Genomic DNA, 21,064 nt, shown 5'->3' on the forward strand with positions numbered 1-21,064 from the left:
CGGAACGCCAGATATCGCTTCTGTTCTACTCGATGACTTACCCTCTATCACTACGAACTGTGACCTCTCTGACAGGAAATCACGAATCCAGTCACACAACTGAGATGATACTCCACAAGCAGGCAATTTGATTAATAGTCGCTTGTGAGGAATGGTATTAAAAGCTTTCTGGAAATCTAGGAATATGGAATCGATCTGAGATCCCTTGTCGACAGTACTCATTACTTCATGGGAATAAAGAGCTAGCTGTGTTGCACAATAACGGTACTTTCTGAAGCCGTGATGGTTATGTACCAATAAGTCATTTTCTTCAAGGTGATTCATAATGTTCGAGTACAGTATATGCTCCGAAATCTTACTGCAAATTGAGGTCAGTGATATGGGTCTGTAATTAAATAGGTTACCCCTATTTCCTTCCTTGAATATTGGTGTGACCTGTGCTACTTTCCAGTCTGTAAGAACAGACCTTTCGTCAAGTGAGCGGTTGTATATGATTGCTAAGAAAGACGCTATTGCGTTTGCATACTCTGAAAGGAACCTGATTGGTATACCATCCGGACCGGAAGACTTGCCTTTCTTAAGTGATTTGAGTTGTTTCGGAACACCTAAGGTATCTACTTTTATGTCACTCATGTTAACAGCTGTTCTGGTTTAGAATTCTGGAATATTTACTTCGCCTTTTTTCGTGAAGGAATTACGGATATTGTATTTAGTAACTCCGCTTTAGTGGCACCATCATCGGTAACATTTCCATCGCTATCGCGCAGTGACAGTATTGATTGGTTTTTGCCACTGGTGTACTTTACATAGGTTCAGAAGGTTACTGAGTTCTTTTCATTGATCTATTCTATATTACAGTTTCTCTGCTGACAACTCAATACTCCTTGCCTCCTTTTATGCTGTTTACTCCACCTCTCATGACATCTAATGATCAATTCCACTTTACATGGGAGTTTTGATCAGATAATGCATATAACTGGAGTATGAAAAAGGACTTTACAACTTTGAAAACTCCAACTGATATATTCACTTAACTTACAGGTATGGTTGCGGTATCGTTTTATAGCAAAACACATTAAGTTTTTTACCTGATAGCTAAACAGGTTCAATGTGACACCCATTGGTTATACAGCACGCATTCCATCTGAAGCCAACATCTTGTCAAACTTGGCACAGCAAATCAGGTATGACCTGTCCAGTTGCGAGGTAGATTCTAGCTCTGAGTTCTGGTAGAGAAGGTGGTAAGTCAAAAGATGTCAGATCCTATGAATGTGGGGGCGGGGGGGGGGGGGGGGGGGGGCATGCAGTTTTCGCATCTCGGCCCATACAATTACCTGAAAGCAGAAATTCAGGAAATCAGGCAATGTGGAGATAGTGTGGCGGCCTGTCATCTTGTATAAACTTTACGTTGCATTATTGCTCATCAACGTCAACCTGGGTAATTAAAAGGTTTTCCAGCATATCTAAGTGTACTATTGTGTTGATAGTCTTGTTTTGGAAAAAGATTGATCTGTAAATATTGCGTTTCCTCAATGAATGAAGCACAGTCCATCTTGAGCTATCACGTTCGTGTTCCAGGGACTTTCGTGGATTTTTCACTGCCCCAAATCCTACAGTTGTGTTTGCTAGCTTTAATACTTAGGTGAAAGATAAATGTTCCAATGGAATCTTCGTCCAACTGGTGTAACATTTCCACACAGAAGCTCTTACGAACAATCCTATCAGTGTCTCTTAGTTCTTGTACCATTGTAAACTAGTATGGTTTGAGATGCAACTTTTTTCTTAACGTAGCCAAAACAGTGAATGTGGGACATTCAGGTCTCAAGAAGCACATAGGGTCGATTTTGTAGGACTGTTCATAAAGCTTCGATCTCACTTGCTCCACAACATTGTCAGGCACACGGGGACGACTTTAGGATCTGTTATGTCTTATGAAACATCCAGTTTCAACGAAACACTCTTGCCATTCATAAATAGTACGACTATTAGCAGAATTTTTCCTACCCTGTACGAAAGTTACGTCGCACAGCTGTTTCAGACTTTGACTCTTCAAACCAAAACATATAGCGAGCACTCTCTGGACTGGTAACGGCAGCCATCTTTGCTGCAACTACAGCTAGCGCTTGCAGCGGCGCGATTCTGTGTTAGCACACCATGTGAATCAAAACTTGACCTATTTTCTTTGAAGATGACACCAAGACCAAGTCCGTCTGTCATACGAATAAATCTGAATGAATTTTCAGAGTTGCAAAGTTCTTTTTGATGTATCCCGCACATTTCATCTTATGTACTTTCCTTTTAAGCCTAGTTTACACGACGACATTGGGTTGCGCCACTCGTTGCGTGGTATGAGTTGCAAGCAAGTGCTTTCATATGTGACTGTAGACACGGCGACACCAGTATACACTTCGGTTTCGTCGTTTTGTGGTTCCCTGAGTTGTGTCTGAAATGAAAGTTTTGGCAGCTGCACGTCGCACAAGTTGTGATGGCGTTAAAGCTTGTTGCGTGGAATAGCTGCATAAGAAAAAAATAAGAAACGCTTTTCGATTCGTGACTGAATGAAGAAAAGACGTCAGCTCGGTCGCTCAGCATCCTTGCTGAAATAATTTATAACGGAAGATCCAAGAAGTTCTTTTAATTATCTTAGAATGTCACCAGAACTGTTCACATTTCTCCTAAATAGAGTTAATTATGCGATAAGGAATAAAGGTACTGTAATGTATGAAGCACTGTCGCCGGAACTGAAATTACACATCATATTGCGTGCATTACAATCGAGAACACTCGGCATGCTATAAGATACGGTTTTTGTTGGTGATGTCGCTATTTCATTAACAACTATAATTATTAACATTAATAACTATTAACATTAGCAACAATAATTACTCGAAGCAGGCCGCATTAAGAAGAGAATGGTTTGCAAACTACTCTCTTGAAGATAGATCTTTACAGTGGCAGTATTTCAAAATTCTAACACATTTGAATGGGGAGCACTGCAGCGACGTTTCAAATATATGAATATTGAATAAAGAATGCAGCTTATTGAATTTGTATAGCCTTGCCTCCTGTCAACAACATTCCTTAATAAAGAGTTGCCCAACTCGAACGATGGAATTTTAGTGTTGTAGACGAGAGCATTGCCACAGCTAGAATTACACTTGCTTATATTTTTCTTAATTCAGTTGTATATGTGCTCCTAACTCTAATTTTTCCCTGCAGCTCAGATATTGTCAAACCATCTATGTTATGATCGCACATGACAGTCTCAGTGGCAGCAATATTTTACTTATTTTTGTAATCAGCATCACTGAAATCCCACAAACACCTATGCAAAGCATAGATACCCAAAAAGCGAACATTATTCTCCGTTCCCCACTTCATATTTCAGTTTGTCTACACTCTACGAACACGCATAACCTCAAAACTCGTGCAACTAGTGTCGCCAAAGTTGGAACACGCCGAAAGTGTTTAGTTTCACCAACGAGTTGCGCAAACGCGCGGCGCGCATGCGCAGTGGGCGGTAGCGCAGTTGCCTGCAACCTCGTGTCGTCGTGTAAACTAGGCTTTAGCCTCCCTCGTTCTGTATGAAATTATGATCAATACTAGCGCTTTTCTGTTTTAGGGCGGTGTGATTCGGACACGGAGTCCGAGCCGGGCATCCCACTGAAGCGCAAGCAGCGGAGGTCGCGGACCACGTTCTCCGGAGACCAGCTGGAGACGCTGGAGCGCGCCTTCCAGCGCACGCAGTACCCAGACGTCTACACTCGCGAGGAGCTCGCCCGCAGGACCGGGCTCTCGGAGGCGCGCATACAGGTTTCTTGCTGGCGCATCTGGTCGTGTTGCATCAGCTGCGCCTAACTTAACACACACCTCTTGTTCTTACACTGTTACGACTGATTTCATACGTTTCATTCCAGTAAACCAAATACAGGGTGTTACAAAAAGGTACGGCCAAACTTTCAGGAAACATTCCTCACACACAAAGAAAGAAAATATGTTATGTGGACATGTGTCCGGAAACGCTTACTTTCCATGTTAGAGCTCATTTTATTACTTCTCTTCAAATCACATTAATCGTGGAATGGAAACACACAGCAACAGAACGTACCAGCGTGACTTCAAACACTTTGTTACAGGAAATGTTCAAAATGTCCTCCGTTAGCGAGGCTACATGCATCCACCCTCTGTCGCATGGAATCCCCGATCCGCTGATGCAGCCCTGGAGAATGGCGTATTGTATCACAGCCGTCCACAATAGGAGCACGAAGAGTCTCTACATTTGGTACCGGGATTGCGTAGACAAGAGGTTTCAAATGCCCCCATAAATGAAAGTCAAGAGGGTTGAAGTCAGGAGAGCGTGGAGGCCTTGGAATTGGTCCGCTCTACCAATCCATCGGTCACCGAATCTGTTGTTGAGAAGCGTACGAACACTTCGACTGAAATGTGCAGGAGCTCCATCGTGCATGAACCACATGTAAAGGCACATGTTCTAGCAGCACAGGTAGAGTATCCCGTATGAAATCATGATAACGTGCTCCATTGAGCGTAGGTGGAAGAACATGGGGCCCAATCAAGACATCACCAACAATGCCTGCCCAAACGTTCACAGAAAATCTGTGTTGATGACGTGATTGCACAATTGCGTGTGGATTCCCGTCAGCCCACACATGTTGATTGTGAAAATTTACAATTTGATCACGTTGGAATGAAGCCTCATCCGTAAAGAGAACATTTGCACTGAAATGAGGATTGACACATTGTTGGATGAACCATTCGCAGAAGTGTACCCCTGGAGGCCAATCAGCTGCTGATAGTGCCTGCACACGCTGTACATGGTACGGAAACAACTGGTTCTCCCGTAGCACTCTCCATACAGTGACGTGGTCAACGTTACCTTGTATAGCAGCAACTTCTCTGACGCTGACATTAGGGTTATCGTCAACTGCACGAAGAATTGCCTCGTTCATTGCAGGTGTCCTCGTCGTTCTAGGTCTTCTCCAGTCGCGAGTCATAGGCTGGAATGTTCCGTGCTCCATAAGACGCCGATCAATTGCTTCGAACGTCTTCCTGTTGGGACACCTTCGTTCTGGAAATCTGTCTCGATACAAATGTACCGCGCCACGGCTATTGCCCCGTGCTAATCCATACATCAAATGGGCATCTGCCAACTCCACATTTGTAAACATTGCACTGACTGCAAAACCACGTTCGTGATGAACACTAACCTGTTGATGCTACGTACTGATGTGCTTGATGCTAGTACTGTAGAGCAATGAGTCGCATGTCAACACAAGCACCGAAGTCAACATTACCTTCCTTCCATTGGGCCAACTGGCGGTGAATCGAGAAAGTACAGTACATACTGACGAAACATGGAAATTAAGCGTTTCCGGACACATGTCCACATAACATCTTTTCTTTATTTGTGTGTGAGGAATGTTTCCTGAAAGTTTGGCCGTACCTTTTTGTAACACCCTGTATAATTTGCAAAGCCATGCCCAAAATGATGGTATGCTCTCGGTTTTCCAGCCAGGTGGCAGTACTGAGATACTGCGAAGTTTTGACGAGTGCCGAGTGTCATATTCATTTTCCTCTGGCGAAGCGTCGATACACTGGGGAAGTTTTTGTGCTTGTACTCGTCTGGAAGGGGGGGGGGGGTTCTCCTCCTATTCGGGTCTTGTGCAGCCGATAGCAGTGAGGAAATAAGGCAAATAGGGCGCAGCGATGGGGTGGTGGAACGAGGGGAGGAGGAGATAGAGGAGAGAGAGAGACACGCGTTTAACGTCTCGTCGACATGGTGCTCATTAGAGGCGGAGTACACGCTTGGATTACGGAAGGGTGGAGAAGGAAATCGACCTTCCTCTTTTCTAAGGAAACATTCCAGGCTCTGCCTGGGGCGAGTTGGGGAAATCGCGAAAACCTACATCTGGATAGCTGGACGAGGATTGAGTCGTCGTCCATCCAAATGTGCTACCTCGCTCGGTGTGGACTGAAGGATCCTCTCCAATAAATAAAGGGACTTCGACAATATCTCAACACTTCGCCAGAAAATGACGAGTATGACATTCGTAGAAATGTAGCGGTAACTCAAGAGTTCCACTCCGCTGAAAACTGGGATACTTTACATCAGTAGTGTACATCTGGAATTCTACCTTAGCCATGAGCCAAATAGTGTGGACCAGTTTAGTATTTTAAATGATTGTTTCAGAAAAGATGAATCAGTATCGATTTGAACTCTCTTATCAAAATGAGGCTGATACAGAATGAAGGTCAGTCTGCGAGTGACGGTGTGACACGTTCGCCACCGTAGCTGAGTGGACAGCCCGCCGGCTTGTTCTGCCGGGAGGCCCGGGTTCGATTCCGGGTGCGATGGAGATTTTCTCCGCTCAGGGACTGCGTGTTCGTGTCGTCTTCGTCATTCTCATTTCATCCTCATCGACGCGCAAGTCGCCGAAGTGGCGTCAACTCAAAAGACTTGCACCAGGCGATTAGGTCTAGCCGCCAGCAGGCCCTCGCCACACGTCGTTTTATTTCACCGCTGTGACAGTTTATATAGACGAATGCTCATCCGTTTCACGAAGTTCTCTCAACTGAATATTATTCAAGCTACGGGAAAAACTCGCCTAAAGGCGTCGCAAGGAACTAAAAACGCTCGTTATCCATCGATGTACACATCCTCTGGTCCTTCTGATGTCTATGGTTCTCAGGCTCATCGATTCTAAAAGCTTGAGAAGAGAAATTCGTGGTTCTTGTTCACTCCTAAGTAGCTGCCTTATTTTTCACGAATAATCACTCTGCTCTACAGATAATTAAATTAACAATAACGCCATGTTTATATGTAATTTTTTCCTAACTTGAGTCACTAGTATGACTTTTCTGCTACTAGACGTGAGGTAGAGTGTTACACTATCGGGAACTAACAATTGAAAGTAATAAATTCTTCTATTACACTGTTTCGAAAATAAGTGTATGTGTCAGTGAACTTTGGGTCTGGCAGTATTTAGGAAGAGACTGTGACAACACTATTTGAGTATACAGAACATCGTCATTCTGGTGTAATACAGCATTGCTTAGTTTCTGCTGTCAGACTACCTGCACAGACCTCTTCACAATCGACATGGTTCCGACTGATTGTTCCCCTTCTTGCGTTCGCCTCACATCTCACAGATCATTGATAAATCTGATAGTATCTCTAGAGATATAACTTATTTAGATAAACTGCCGGAATACCACTATCTTACAACAAAACGTCTATGAAACCTGCCTTCTATGCAAAAAAATGAGAGCTTGGTCATATATCCTTAAACAAGGTATCTCTGCATCAAGAATGAGATTTTTCACAATGCAAATCGGACAGCGAGAGCCTGATTTTGGCTGTTTCTGGATGGTGTCTTTCGAACCCACTATAAGTTACTTAACTAGATAAAGTTCAGAAGTTTAAACGCTACAATGATAATTTGGGCACTGTAAAAGCTTTTCAGTTTTATTATCCTGTGTTTCAAGAAGAGAAAAAAATTGTTATTGGAGTCCTGTCATCAAAGATTTAATTCTTTTCAAAATAACACTTCTGTTTACAATTGGCTCGTATCTAGGACGAATGCGATTCACATCCAGATTTAGAGTTTTCATAGTTTCCATAAGTCCTTTCAGACGGATTCAAATATAGGTTCTTTATCAAAGCAGCAGATTATTTCCTCATTTTTTTTTCATCTCTTCATCTTGCTTTATTTCTATACCGACGAGACATTAATTTAAATGTGCCTCTATACTTGGCCTAACACAGTTACCTCATGGTTTGTGCAGACATACTTCGTACCATGATTTGCAGTATGTTTATAAAACGGTCACTTTAAGAACGTGACACCTTAATACTGTCAATTTGGAAACTTATGTAGTACCCCTGGCATCCTTCGAAACTGCAGCTGAAGAAACCATAATTTGCCTAAATATGGGAATACACTTTGTAATAAACTTCGTTAGCTGTACCTAGCTACTAACAATTACTACAGTAAAGCGAACTGTAGCTCATAATATTTTGGCTCCTTCCATGCTTGCAGGTGTGGTTTAGCAACAGACGAGCTCGCTGGCGCAAGCACTGCGGCGCTTCCCAGCAGATGGCGTTCGGAGCTCTGCAGTTGGCCGGCGGTCACAGCGTCTCCGATGTAGCGGCTACAGCTGCAAGCATGCAGGCGTCACAGGGTAAGAGCCAGTACCCATGCGATACACCATTAACTATTGCCTATGACATCATATGCGAACGTTTCCATTATAAGTCCAAATTAAAATTTTAACAATCTCGTGACTAGTTTGACGTACCCCACCACAGTTCCTTTCCTGTGCCAACACCTCGATCTCACTGTAGCACCTATAACCAAAGTCCTGAATTATTTGTTAGACATATAACAATTTCTAACTTTCCTTACAGTTTTTGCTCTCTATGCCTCCGTCTTGTAGCATGGGAGGTGTTCCAGGAAATCGGAACACATGTCCCATCATAGCGTACCATGGTGTTTTTCACACATTGCTTTCCTCGCCGTTTCTGCTGAAGTCCTACTCATTTCTTATCATACCAGCCCACTTAATTTTCAGTATCCTCCTATAAAATCACATCTCAAACGCTTGAGTTCTCATCTTTTCCCATTTTCCCACAGGGTGATTTACTTCCAAACAATGCTTTGCCTCAGACGTACGTTCTCTGATGTTTCTTGCTGAAATTAAGATCTACACTGAGGTGACCAAAATCATGGTTTAGCGATATGCACACATGCAGATGGGGGTAGTATCACATACACAAGGTGTGAAAAGGCAGTGCATTGGCGGACCTGTCATTTGTGTTCTGGTGATTCATATGAAAACGTTTCCGGGAAGATTATGGCCGCACGACGGAAATTAACAGTCTTTTAACGCGGAATGGTAGCTGGAGCTAGACCCATGGGATATTCCATTTCGGAAATCGTTAGGGAACTCAGTATTCCGAGATCCACAGTGTCAAGAGTGTGTCGAGAACACCAAATTTTAGACATCACCTCTTACCACAGACAACGCAGTGGCCGACTGCCTTCACTTAACGACCGAGAGCAGCGGCCTTACGTACAATTGTCAGTGCTAAAAGACAAGCAACACTGCATGAAACAACCACAGAAATCAGCGTGGGATGTACGACGAACGCATCCGTTAGGACAGTGAGACAAAATTTGGCATTAATGGGCTGTGGCAGCAGACGACCGACGAGAGTTCCTTTGCTAACGGCATGACATTGCCTCTCCTGGGCTCGTGACCCAAGACGATTGGAAAACCGTGCCCTGGTCAAATGAGTCCCGATTTCAGTTAGTAAGAGCTGATGGAAGAGTTCAAGTGTGGCGCAGATCCCACGAAGCCATTGACTCAAGTTGTCAACAAGACACTGTGCTTGCTGGTGTTGGCTCTATATTGATGTGGGCTGTGTTCACAAGGAATGGACTGGTCCTCTGGTCCGACTGAACCGATCATTGATTGGAAATGGTTACGTTCGGCTACTTGGACATCATTTGCAGCCATTCATGGACTTCAAGTCACGAAACAACAATGGATTTTTGATTGATGACAATGCGCCGTGGTACTGGGCCGCAACTATTCACGATTTGTTTGAAGAACATTCTGGACGATTCGAGCGAATGATTTGGCCAACCAGATCGCCCGACATGAATCCCATCGAACATTTATGGGACGTAGTCGAGAGATCAGTTCATGCACAAAATCCTGCTCTGCCAACACTTTCACAATGATGGACGACTGCAGAGGCAGCATGGCTCCAGTTTCTGCAGGGAACTTCCAACGACTTGTTGAGTCCATGTAACGTCGAGTTACTTCACTATGCTGGGTAAAAGACGGTTCAACACGATTTTAGGAGGTATCCCATAAATTTTGTCACCTCATTGTATATTTGAAAACGGTATGTTCTGTTTACCTGTTCTACTCTGCTTTTTATATTCTCTTTACTTCGCCCATAACGCGTCATTTTGCATACAACGAGGAATAATTCATGCACTTGGTCTACTACACGATGCCCAAACTCTGATGTGAAGTTTATCGCTAATCTCGTTTGTGCTACTCTTCGTTACTTTCGCCTTTCTTTGGTTTACTCTTGTTTCAGATTCTCTGCTCATTATATTACGGTATTCATTTATTTTAACAGGTTCAGTAATCCACCCTTACTTTCACTAAGGAAAGCACCGTAACGCCATCAGTGAATCTTATCATTGATATCACTTCATCCTGAATTAATGCCCACTCCTGAAACTTTCTTTTATTTACGTCAGTGCTCCTTCGATATACAAGTTCAATGCACACGTTTGACACAGCGGAGAAAGATCTTTCCTGTACGCCCTTTATGCTTTTCTCTACGTCTACCATTCTTATTGTTTCCTCTTGGTTCCTGTACAGATTATATGTTTCCCGCCTTTCCCTACGGTCTACACCTATTCTTCTAATAATTCCAAAGCAACATTTTACGTCGTCGGACGCTCTTTATACGACGGTGTCTTGTTTTTTCTTAACTCTTGTCTCTATTATCAAGTACAACTTCAATACTGCCTCTCTGGTACCTTCATCTTTCCTGAAGCCAAACTGATCGTCATCTAGCAGATACTTAATTTTCTTTTCCATTCATCTGTATATTATTCTTGCAAACTACTTCAGTGTACGAGTTGTTACACTTAATATGCGATAGTTGTCACATTAATGCGCCTTTGATATCTTTCGGATTTTGTGGACATTCTTCCGAAAATTCGACAGCATGTCTCTTATATCCCACACGATTACTTGAATAACCATTTGGGTGTCACTTCCTGCAATGATTTGAGAAATCTTGCTGAAGTAATATCTATCCTCTCCAGTCACTATCTTACATCACATATGGTGTGCTCCATGTCGGGCCTGGTAGTGATAAACAAGTCAACGGATTCAGGTCCATGACAATTGTTGTCATAAACATGAACAAAAACGACCTGAACATCTTACAAAAAAATGCCTACAAAACTGAATGTGTGAAGGTCATGAAAAGGCTTTTTGGCACGAGACAGTCACTGGCTGCTGAAGCCTAAGCGTTGCATTTCTCTCCCTGCAGTCCCAGCAGAAATGAGTTCTTGACACACCACATGCAGATCGGTTCCTGGTTCTGTGGACGCAACGTGGCGTCCGTTTGTCAAACACTTATGGCCGTCTGGTGCGGCGATTTGTGCTCGAGGAAACGTCTCTGCAGTACTGAGGATTCGTTGAAGACAGTGTTGAGTTCGGAAACCCTATTTCTTGTGCAATTTCCGATATCCTAGCGCTCATTCAGCTTACAACGATTATTAGACTGCCCTTTTTAGAGATATCCACCCCTCTTCATCGGAACTTCCTACCTGGTATTCCTTATAACTGTACCCAGGTCCTCAGTGAACTACAAATGCTTCTCATCATTCCTCAATACTTCAGTAATCCACTTCCTCCCGCACTGATTCTTCCAGGAGATTCTCTTGGACTCTAGTCTACTCTTCTTCACAATTAAAGTGTGATCTGAGTCTATATCTGCACCTGGGTACACCTTAAGATCCAACATCAGATTTCGGAATCCTGTCTGACCAGGATGTAACCCAGCTGGAACCTGCCCATGTCTCTGGGTCTTTCTGTGTATACCTCCTCCTCTTATGATTCTTGGAGAGAGTATTCGCTATTACCAGCTGAAATTTATTGCAGAACTGAATTAGTCTTTCCCCTCTTTCATTCCTACCACCAAGTCCATATCCATACGTAACCCTTTCTTCTATTTCTTCTCTCACAACCGCATTCCAATTTCCAACGATTATTAGATTTTCATCTCCTTTCACATAATGAATTACTCGTTCAGAATCATCACATACTTTCTCTATCAATTCATCTTCTGCTTGCAACATCGGCATTTATAATTGAACTAACGTCGTCGGCCTTGATTTACTGGCGAATGTGATGAGAAGAACCCAGTCACTGAACTGTTCACAGTTGGTCATCCTCTGACGTACATTCCCATTCTTACTCAATCATACTCCCATTATACAATTTTCTGCTGCTGTTGATTTTACCCTTTATTCGCCTGACTAGAAATCCTTATCTTCTTTCCATTTCACTTCAATAACCCCCACTGTATCTAGATTAAGCCTTTCCATTTCTCTTTTCAGAGTTTGTAGCTCTTTTACTATGGTCAGACTTCTGACATTCCATGCTGCAACACAGAGAATGTAATCCCATCATTGGTTATTCCAGCTTTTTCTCATGGTCACCTCCCCTTACCAGTCCACTACCAGAGAACCAAACTGGGGACCAACCCAGAATCTTTCGCCAATAGAGAGATCGTCATCAAAGTTTTCTTTAAATTGTCTTTTGATAGCTCATGCCATTGGTCACTGCTGATTCTTCCACCTTTTTGGGGCAGTTGCCCACCCTAAGAACAAGAGAGTGCCCTGAACCTCTACCCACTCCTCTGCCCTCTTTGACAAGACCCTTGCCAGAGCAAAGGTAACTTATTTAGTCAGACACTTCAGTTGTTGTTGTAAAAGATTTGTTTTCAAAATTTAAGCAGAGGCTAGGTACAAAACTAGGAAACAGAACGTTTTGGTTGTTAGTAGAAGTCGCTATCCCTAGATCACATTAATCATCTTATGCAGCCACACAACACAAACCTTATTCACTCAATTAATTTAACTGAAAATCAATTACATTATTTTAAAATTAATAGCAAGTCAACATTCTACCTACTGCCCATGAAGATTCCATTCATAAACATTGTCCTCACTCACTAAAGCTAACATCTTGATGATATTCATCCTTTCACCTCTCGCTTTATGTACCATTCTGTTTTAATTATTGCAGTTCATCCACCGATTACATTTGTGATACAGGTGTTCTACATCTGTTTGTTGATTTTAACACCAAGATACTTGCTTCAGTGATGCCTGTATAAATTCGTTATGCAGAATTGGGTGTTGGTTCTCTTTTCTTTCTTTTAATTTTCTTACCGTATGTTACTGGATTTTTCTTTTTTTATTCCAGAATGTTATTGTGACTCATATCCACATCCAGGTACCTTCTGCTTCAAACAAATTTTGTTCTTTCTGTTTCCCAAATGTCGACTCTTCATACCACAGCTTAAGCTATACCAAACTTGTCATACGTTCCTTACATCTATGTTATATTGGTCTTTTAATAACTTTCTTTCATAAATAAAATGGAAATGCCATGTGGCTAGGGCCTCCCGTTGGGTAGACCGTTCGCCTGGTGCAAGTCTTTCGAGTTGACGCCACTTCGGCGACTTGCGTGTCGAACTTTCTTTCATGTATGTAAGCTTATTTAGTCATTACTGTTCTTTTAATGTCCCATAAGACTCTCAGCAACTGTAGTACCATGGAACATAATTTGTTTACATGATTACTGAATCATATTTCTACATAAACATATATGTCTCCATTTGTACTCTGCAAACCACTCTGAAGTACATGCAGGAGGTTACTTCCCATCAGGGACCAATGACCTCACAGTTTAGTCCCTTCCTCCCCCTTTTAAACCAACCAACCAACCAACTTCCCATCATAACACATATTAGAGCTTCTTTACTTTTTATTTGTGTATAGAGCATGGAATGAAATGACTGCTTCAAGGCCTGCATATGCCTGTAATTAGTCTAATGTTGTCTTTGCAGTCCCTACAGGAGTGATAAGTAGGGGCTGTAGTATTTTTCTAGATAAGTAGGCTTTCATGGGGTAATTGGCATGTCTTCATGCATCTGCTAGCTCAGGTCTTTTGGTATTTCCATAATGCGCTTCTGTGGGTCAAATGATGCTGTTACAATCCATGCTGTCCTTCAATGTATATTTTCAATGTTAGTCCAATATGCTACGGGTCCTACACACTTAAACAGTATTCTATGATGGAACTCATGAGAGTTTTTTTTATTATTTTTTTTAAGTCTGCTAATTAACTTGTAGCATTTTCCAAGTACAATAACTTCTGCAGCCAGAGTTTTATTTTCCTGAGATATGGACATTAAATTGGAAAACCATTCATGATCTTGAGGTGAACAAGAGATGGAAGCTATTGTGGCAGGGCACTCAATGATATAATTGTAACAACTTATCAAATTTGAAAACCTGAATGTGGGAATTGATTGTGGAATATGTACGGATGGATGACCAACTAGTCTTACAGTGACATAATTTAATAAAATATTTAGAGCTTCCAGCCATATCAAGTGTTAATACATCCACTGGCTTATGGTTAAATGCTTCTCAGCTCTTATCAATTGATTAGACCATACACATGGCAGAACAGTCTTGGACTGAACATGAGAGGAGTCTGCTATTACACTGTCTACAAAACTGATGGTAACTGAACATGCTTTGGAAAATGAACATAAAACTGGATAAACAACATCTCTGTCACCATGAAGGCTGTTTCTGAGACAGCCTAATAAAAAAAAGCTATAGAGATCAAAATATCTAATTACACTCTCGACATAGGTAATGGTTTGCAGCTGAGTACAGTGTGGAACCTAGTTGAATCAAAGTTAAAGCAAGTAAATCAGAAGTGGATGTAAACTTTGGCTTACGCAGTGATGAACTGAACACTGTTCATGTCACAGTCAGTACCACAGTTATTTAAGGATAAGGCCAGCAACCACATGAAGGTCAGTTACCACTTGGCTGAAAGCTCGCGGGTGGAAGCCCAAGAAGACTTTTATGTACAGATGGTTTCAATCACCCATTTGAACATAGCTCCCATTACTGTTAATTTTTCTGTTTTTGTATCTCCCTTATATTTTCTTTGCTTTACTGTTTCTTTTTTATCCCTTCATTTGCTTTTACTTTCCTTTTTCTCTGCTGCTCCTCATGTATTTTTCCTATGTGCTTCAATGTTCAGTATTCCCTCCTGTTATTTTTTATTTCTCTGCCAGTGTAACTTTACAACTTTTACATCCCATCCGTTGCTATCATTTCATTCGTTTATCCTTTGCTCCTGTCCTCTTCTCAACTGTCTCTACAACTGAGTGGTCAGTATGGAAGATTGCTGTGGAGAGGACCTGGGTTCAGTTTCTGACACTACCAGGAATTTTTCGTTGGTGGGAGGACTGGAGCAAGATTCGTTCAGCCTTGTGGTATCAGTTGCGGGACTACTTGAATGAGTAGTAGTGGCTCCAAGATCTGAAAAATTGACAATGACTGGGAGAATGTGTTTGACCCATACCCTCCATACTGCATCCAAATGATGCCATTTATTGAGGATGACAGAGTGACTGGCTGTTCCTGATTGTCCCTTCTGCAATGAGTGGTGAAGCTCAGATTTTTTTTCCACTTCCTCTACTTCGTTGAATCGTTCTTGAGAGCTTTTCCTCTTAAACCCAAGTAGTTTCAGTTCCTGTCTTTTGGCAAAAAAGTAGCTGTTTGCCCTGAAAGCTAGAATGTATATTACCTGTTATTTTTTTATTATACCTTTGTCAGTTACTGTTTTGTAAGCTTAGTTATATTTTGAACTATCTTTCCCTTATAGTAAATATTATTTGTGTAATCTACAAATTACACATAGTATATAAAATTCAACATAGCGTTGTAAAACTTTTAATAAGAAGTAAACAACATAGAAATGCAGCACAAAAGCTCACTTATACCCAGAATCTGTTTAGTGATCAAAAGACATCTCCTTCCTTTTCACACAAAAGCAAAAATATTAGTGGACATGCTACTACCTATAACAAATGACTACATGAGACATTCAAGCTTTCTCTGCCCATCTCTATTAATATGACACATCATTTCTCCAAAGCATCAAACACGAGTAAAAATAGTGAGAAAATTGTACTGTGTGTCTGATGACAACATGAGACAATATCTACATCTCAGCTGCTGTCATAGTGTACTAACCTCTTGTGCAGAACACTGATGATATTTTGTCATTTATTTGATCATCATCCTGTTAGTAAGAATGTCACAGCTATGTACATTCACATCAAAATTGTACAAAAATCATCAGAAGCATTACTGATATGAATGTCATATAATTTTGTATCTACTCAAAGTCACTCTCATTCCTTAGAGATTTGTAGAGTTTTTGACCATTTAAACAATTTATATTTCAATATAAAAAGTAATCTAAAACTTTACTGATTTTTGAGTTCACTATGCTCACCAGTTTTTGCACACTATGCTTTTCTTTCTCCACAGGCTCAGTGAATTTATAAATATGTTTAACTGTCAAGAGGACAATGCATGAATCCTTCAGTGATGCCTTAGCAAAATCTTGTCAAAGTATCCCTCAAAATAAAATTTAAAAGAAAGGTCTGGTTATATGTAAAGGCTGTCAGTGGCACCAAAAATATTATCAGACACTCATAGATGATAAAGGAATTGAAAAGAAGAAATGCTGAACTCAGTTTTTAATTTTTTTATTAATGAAGATACAGAGGTTTACACCTCACGCCACTGCAAAGGTGTGGTATAATATTAGTGTCAGTGGCATTGAGAGATGTCTAAAATCTCTCAAATTGGACAAGGTCCTAGGGCTTAGTGGGATCCTTGTCAGATTCTATATGGTATTTGCAGCTGAGTAGCTTAACTACAATATACACTAGATCACGTGAACAGAAAGCTGTGCCCAGTGAGCAAAAGAAAACACAGGTCACACCCATCTACAAGAAAGATAGCAGATCCACAAAACTTGTGCCCAATTTCACTGGCACCTATCTGTTGTGGAATCCTTGACCATATTCTGAACTGAAACAGTGTGAATTATCTCAAACAGAATGACCAAAAACATCAGTCCTGTGAAACCCAAACTGAACTTTTCTCACAAGACACTCTGAAAGCCATGGATCAGATCAGAGTCACTGATAGAATTATACACAACTTCAAGCATACTCCAGAGAAATGTGTTGGGAGACTTATTGCTCTTTTGTATATTTATTTTCTGGTAGACAATTATGAAAATAACCCCAGACTTTCTGCACATGAGCAGTCACCTGCAATGAATTACTCTATGAAACGAGTTGCACATATATCTTTCATGAGATTCCAAAGTGGTGCAGAGGTTGGCTAATTGCATTAAATATACAGGAATGTGAAATAATATACTTCATAAAATACATAAAAGTAACATCCTCTGTCTAAAACATCAGTGAGTCACTACTGGAATAAGTTAACTCATACAAATATCTGGTTGTAACAACAGGTTGGGATATGAAATGGAATGATCACATGGCTTTCGGGGTGTAATGTGAGATAAGTGCAGTTTGGGTTTTACAGGATTGATGTTTTTTCCATTCTGTTTGAGATAATTCACTTTGTTTCAGTCCAGAATATGTTCAAGGATTCTACAACAGACAGGTGCCAGTGAGATTGGGCACAAATTTTGTGGATCTGCTATCTTTCTTGTAGATGGGTGTGACCTGTGCTTTCTTTCGGGCACTGGGCACAGCATCCTGTTCAGGTGATCTAGGTATAGCTAAGACAGGTGTCAGACTTTAGATCATTGACAGCATACTTGAAAAATTAAATCTATAAAAGAGAAAAATCACTTGCACATCCCATCTTAGAATATCGCTCAGTGTGTGGCACTATTTCAATAAGGACTAACAGGGAATACTGAGTATATATACAAAAGTGGGGCTCATATAGTAACAGCTTTGTCTGATATATGAGAGAGTGTTATGGAAATGGGAAGAAACCTGAATTGGCTGACAGTCAAAGCTGTCCACCAATTGTCCCAAAAAAAGTCTTCTTACAAAGTTTCAAGAACCAATATTAAATGAAGAATTACAAATATTCTTCAGCCCCTATGTATCACTCTCAAAAGGACTGCAAAGACAACATTAAACTAGCTACTATGTGCACAGAGGCATTTAAGCAGTCATTCTTCCTACACTACACACACAATTCAAATGTGAACAAAACTTACTTGGGACATTGCTAAATATCCTCTGTCATGCACTTCACATTAATTTGCAGATTATGTTTGTATAAGTAGAATTAGACTATCTGCCAAGTGCTGTATGTATTCTAATAATCCTGTAACAGTGTGGTGTGGACCTGTTATCCATGACTATCTCCTGTTTCTACATTTTGAAGCTATATTGGATTGTAATAAATCTGAAAATGGACAGCGAATTGTGTGAAATCTCATGCTGCATATGCCAGAACATAAACAGCACAGTTCTCCAAAAGCATAACTAAATTTTCTTTCGTACCGATGAATGAAATTACCAATGTGGAACATAATTATTAAGTAGCATTCAATTTCTATTCTAATTGAGTTAAATGTGGCTTAATGCCTCTGTATTTCTGGACAGGAGCTCATATGGCTGGATGTGTGAGCTCTAGCTGGATGAGACCAACTGCAGGCTACCAGACCCAATCCAGCTTCCTGCCCAGCTGCCAGCAGCAAACATCAGATCAGTTCGATTACCAGCAGGTAGCAGCTGACATGTGGGGATCAAGGATGTCTGGTGAACAACAGTGGACTCATCATTTTGGCCTTGACAGCTATGGGTATGTCAGTTCAACTGAACAACATAAATATGATCTCAAATATATCCTAATATAGTCAGTAATGTGAACTAAGCTGTAATGCTTTAGTATTTGATTACCAGAAAAAAAGATATTTTAAAGCTAATTGTAGGCTGCAGCAAAGCACTTGTGATTCAACCTCTTTGGACAAATATCTTGGTAAAGAAGATTGCCAATTAATAGTCAAGGCAGCAGGTAACAATTTGACTTAGTTGATGATGTCATCAATTGCATTAGTCAGATGATACCTGAATAGGCATACTGAGGATGGACAAAAATACACCAAAAACACAACACATTACCATACCTTTTATATAATGTAGGAGAACCACTGGCATTCAAAACAGCTTTTAGTCATCTTGGAATGGATAAATACAGGTCCTGTAGAGTTTTCAAGGGAATGTTATACCATTATACCTACAAAATAGTAACATGTTCTGGTAATGATGATGAAGGTGGATAGGGATCATGCACCTTTCTCTCCAAAGCAGGTCACAGAGGCTCAATAATACTCATATGTAGTGACTGTGGTAGCCAGGGGAGATGTAACAACTCATTCTCGTGCTCACAAAACCAGTCCTGGATGATGCAGGCTGTGTGAATAGGACCCCAGTTGTCTTGGAAAGCAAACATCACAGTTGGGAACAAATGCTGTACCATGAGACTGATTTGATCAGCCAAAATGGTCACATAATCCTTGGCAGTAATGCAAGCTTGCAAAGCAACCATGAAAACCCTGGAACACAATGATACAGCTGCTGAAATCATCACCAAACCTGCACCATGTTTCAGTCTTGAGGTGTGAACACAGACAGAAGTAGGAAACAGTGTGAAATAAGGCTCATCTGACCAAACAACATTCTTCCATTGCACCATAGTCCATATTTTAAGGCATCAGCACAATGTTTTTCAGTTATGGGCATTTTCATCATTATTCTTCCCACCTTATGGCATTCCTTTTGTGTTGTTATGGTGCTGACAAGTTCTCTGCTCTCCCTGTGATACAAATCCTCGATACAGTGCCCCTTGAAACACCAAATACATCTGCTCCCTTGCTTATGCAAGCATCAACCATATGAGCACCAACAATTTGCCCACACATGAATTCACTTAGGACTGACATAATGCACTCACAAGTACACAGAAAACTGTTCTGACCATGACTGACACTGGTAACTCATTGAGGACAATGCATAGGTGCCATTCATGGTGAAATACAACAGTGTAAACTACATGCTTGGCCAGAAGTTGTATTTGTGTTCAAGTAAGCATTTCTCATGGGGTTTCCATCCTTTTGACCAACTGTCATACAAGTGGTTCACAGCTAACAGCCTTACTCTCACAAAAACTTGTATTATGCTTCTTCAAACATGCAGTAATGATGTTGAGCAGCACAAGTGGTCTGTTCATTCACTAGATAAAGCACAATGTGTATAATTCCTTATGGTCCAACTGGATAAAATGTTAAAACGAACTCAGCACATGGATAAGCCAATCAAGAAGCTAGCTCACTTTGTTATGTCCTTAAAGCATCTGCCATTGTGTTGACGTACCGTAAGGGTGTTGGCTTATTTGACAAATTTTCATTCCCTGTTGTTTCATAGAATTATCTTTTGGCACAGTAAAGTACAGCATCTGCTCAGCAAAAGAAAGCAGCAAGAATATTGTGTAAAGTGGGTAACCATATATCTTTCAGAAGCATTTTTAAGGATCTTGAGATTCTTACTCTTACTTCCCAATATATTTATGACTTAATGGATTTTGTTGTTGAAAATAAGAATCAGTTTCAAGTGAGCTGTGATATACACAGCTACAATGCAAGATACACAAAAAAAATTCGTGCCTCTTTGTCAAGGGTTCACAGTGGAGTTGTATACTCTAGTAGTAAGATATTCAACAGCTTTCAGTCTAACATAAAGCAAAAACTCAGGAGCTGCTAAAGAAAATTAAAAACATACCTCATTAGCCACTCTTTCTATAAATTATTCCACTATCTGGAATCAGTGATTGAAAATTTCCGTGAGCTAAATGGCATGTGGTAGTGTTTGATGCAAAAGTGTATGTCATACAATAATGTACCATAAACATGACTTGGTATTAATGCATGTTAAAAATTTTCTCTGTAAAAACCCTTGTAATCATCAATATTAAGCTTCTAATAGTAGCTGTGTAATACAACTGAGGATGCTGCAGCATTTTTCAAAGTAGCATCTTCCTTACTAATTTATTTGAGTAAATTTAAATGCCATAAGTGTCAAAATTACTAAGCAGTACAGGGACAGCTTATTGTTAACAAAGTGTAAACATTACATTCCTATGATGTCTTTGTCTCATATCCTTGAATGATCTCGTTCTTCATGGAATGCCCAGAAAGTGATAAATGAATGAAAGTCTGAATGATGAAACTGTGGGTCTGAAAAAAACATTCCTTTAGTATCTTCTGTTGAAACAGAGGAAGCCTCATAAGCCAAAAGGGTGGACTCTAGAAAATGAAAGAAAAAATTATCAGTAAATATGTT

At 40.7% G+C, this 21,064-nt stretch overlaps 1 protein-coding gene across 1 annotated transcript in view; it reads left to right on the forward strand.

Annotated features, from left to right (window-relative positions):
* Window positions 1–21,064, forward strand: part of LOC126234672 (protein gooseberry-neuro-like) — a 433,892-nt gene that overhangs the window by 334,997 nt on the left and 77,831 nt on the right. The window contains exons 4-6 of the mRNA XM_049943412.1: window positions 3,623–3,813; window positions 8,058–8,199; window positions 18,329–18,527. Of these exons, the coding sequence (XP_049799369.1) occupies window positions 3,623–3,813; window positions 8,058–8,199; window positions 18,329–18,527 (532 nt within the window). The remainder of the gene's footprint in view (window positions 1–3,622; window positions 3,814–8,057; window positions 8,200–18,328; window positions 18,528–21,064) is intronic.

Source organism: Schistocerca nitens, chromosome 2 (assembly GCF_023898315.1).
Source record: "Schistocerca nitens isolate TAMUIC-IGC-003100 chromosome 2, iqSchNite1.1, whole genome shotgun sequence".
Taxonomy (NCBI): domain Eukaryota; kingdom Metazoa; phylum Arthropoda; class Insecta; order Orthoptera; family Acrididae; genus Schistocerca; species Schistocerca nitens.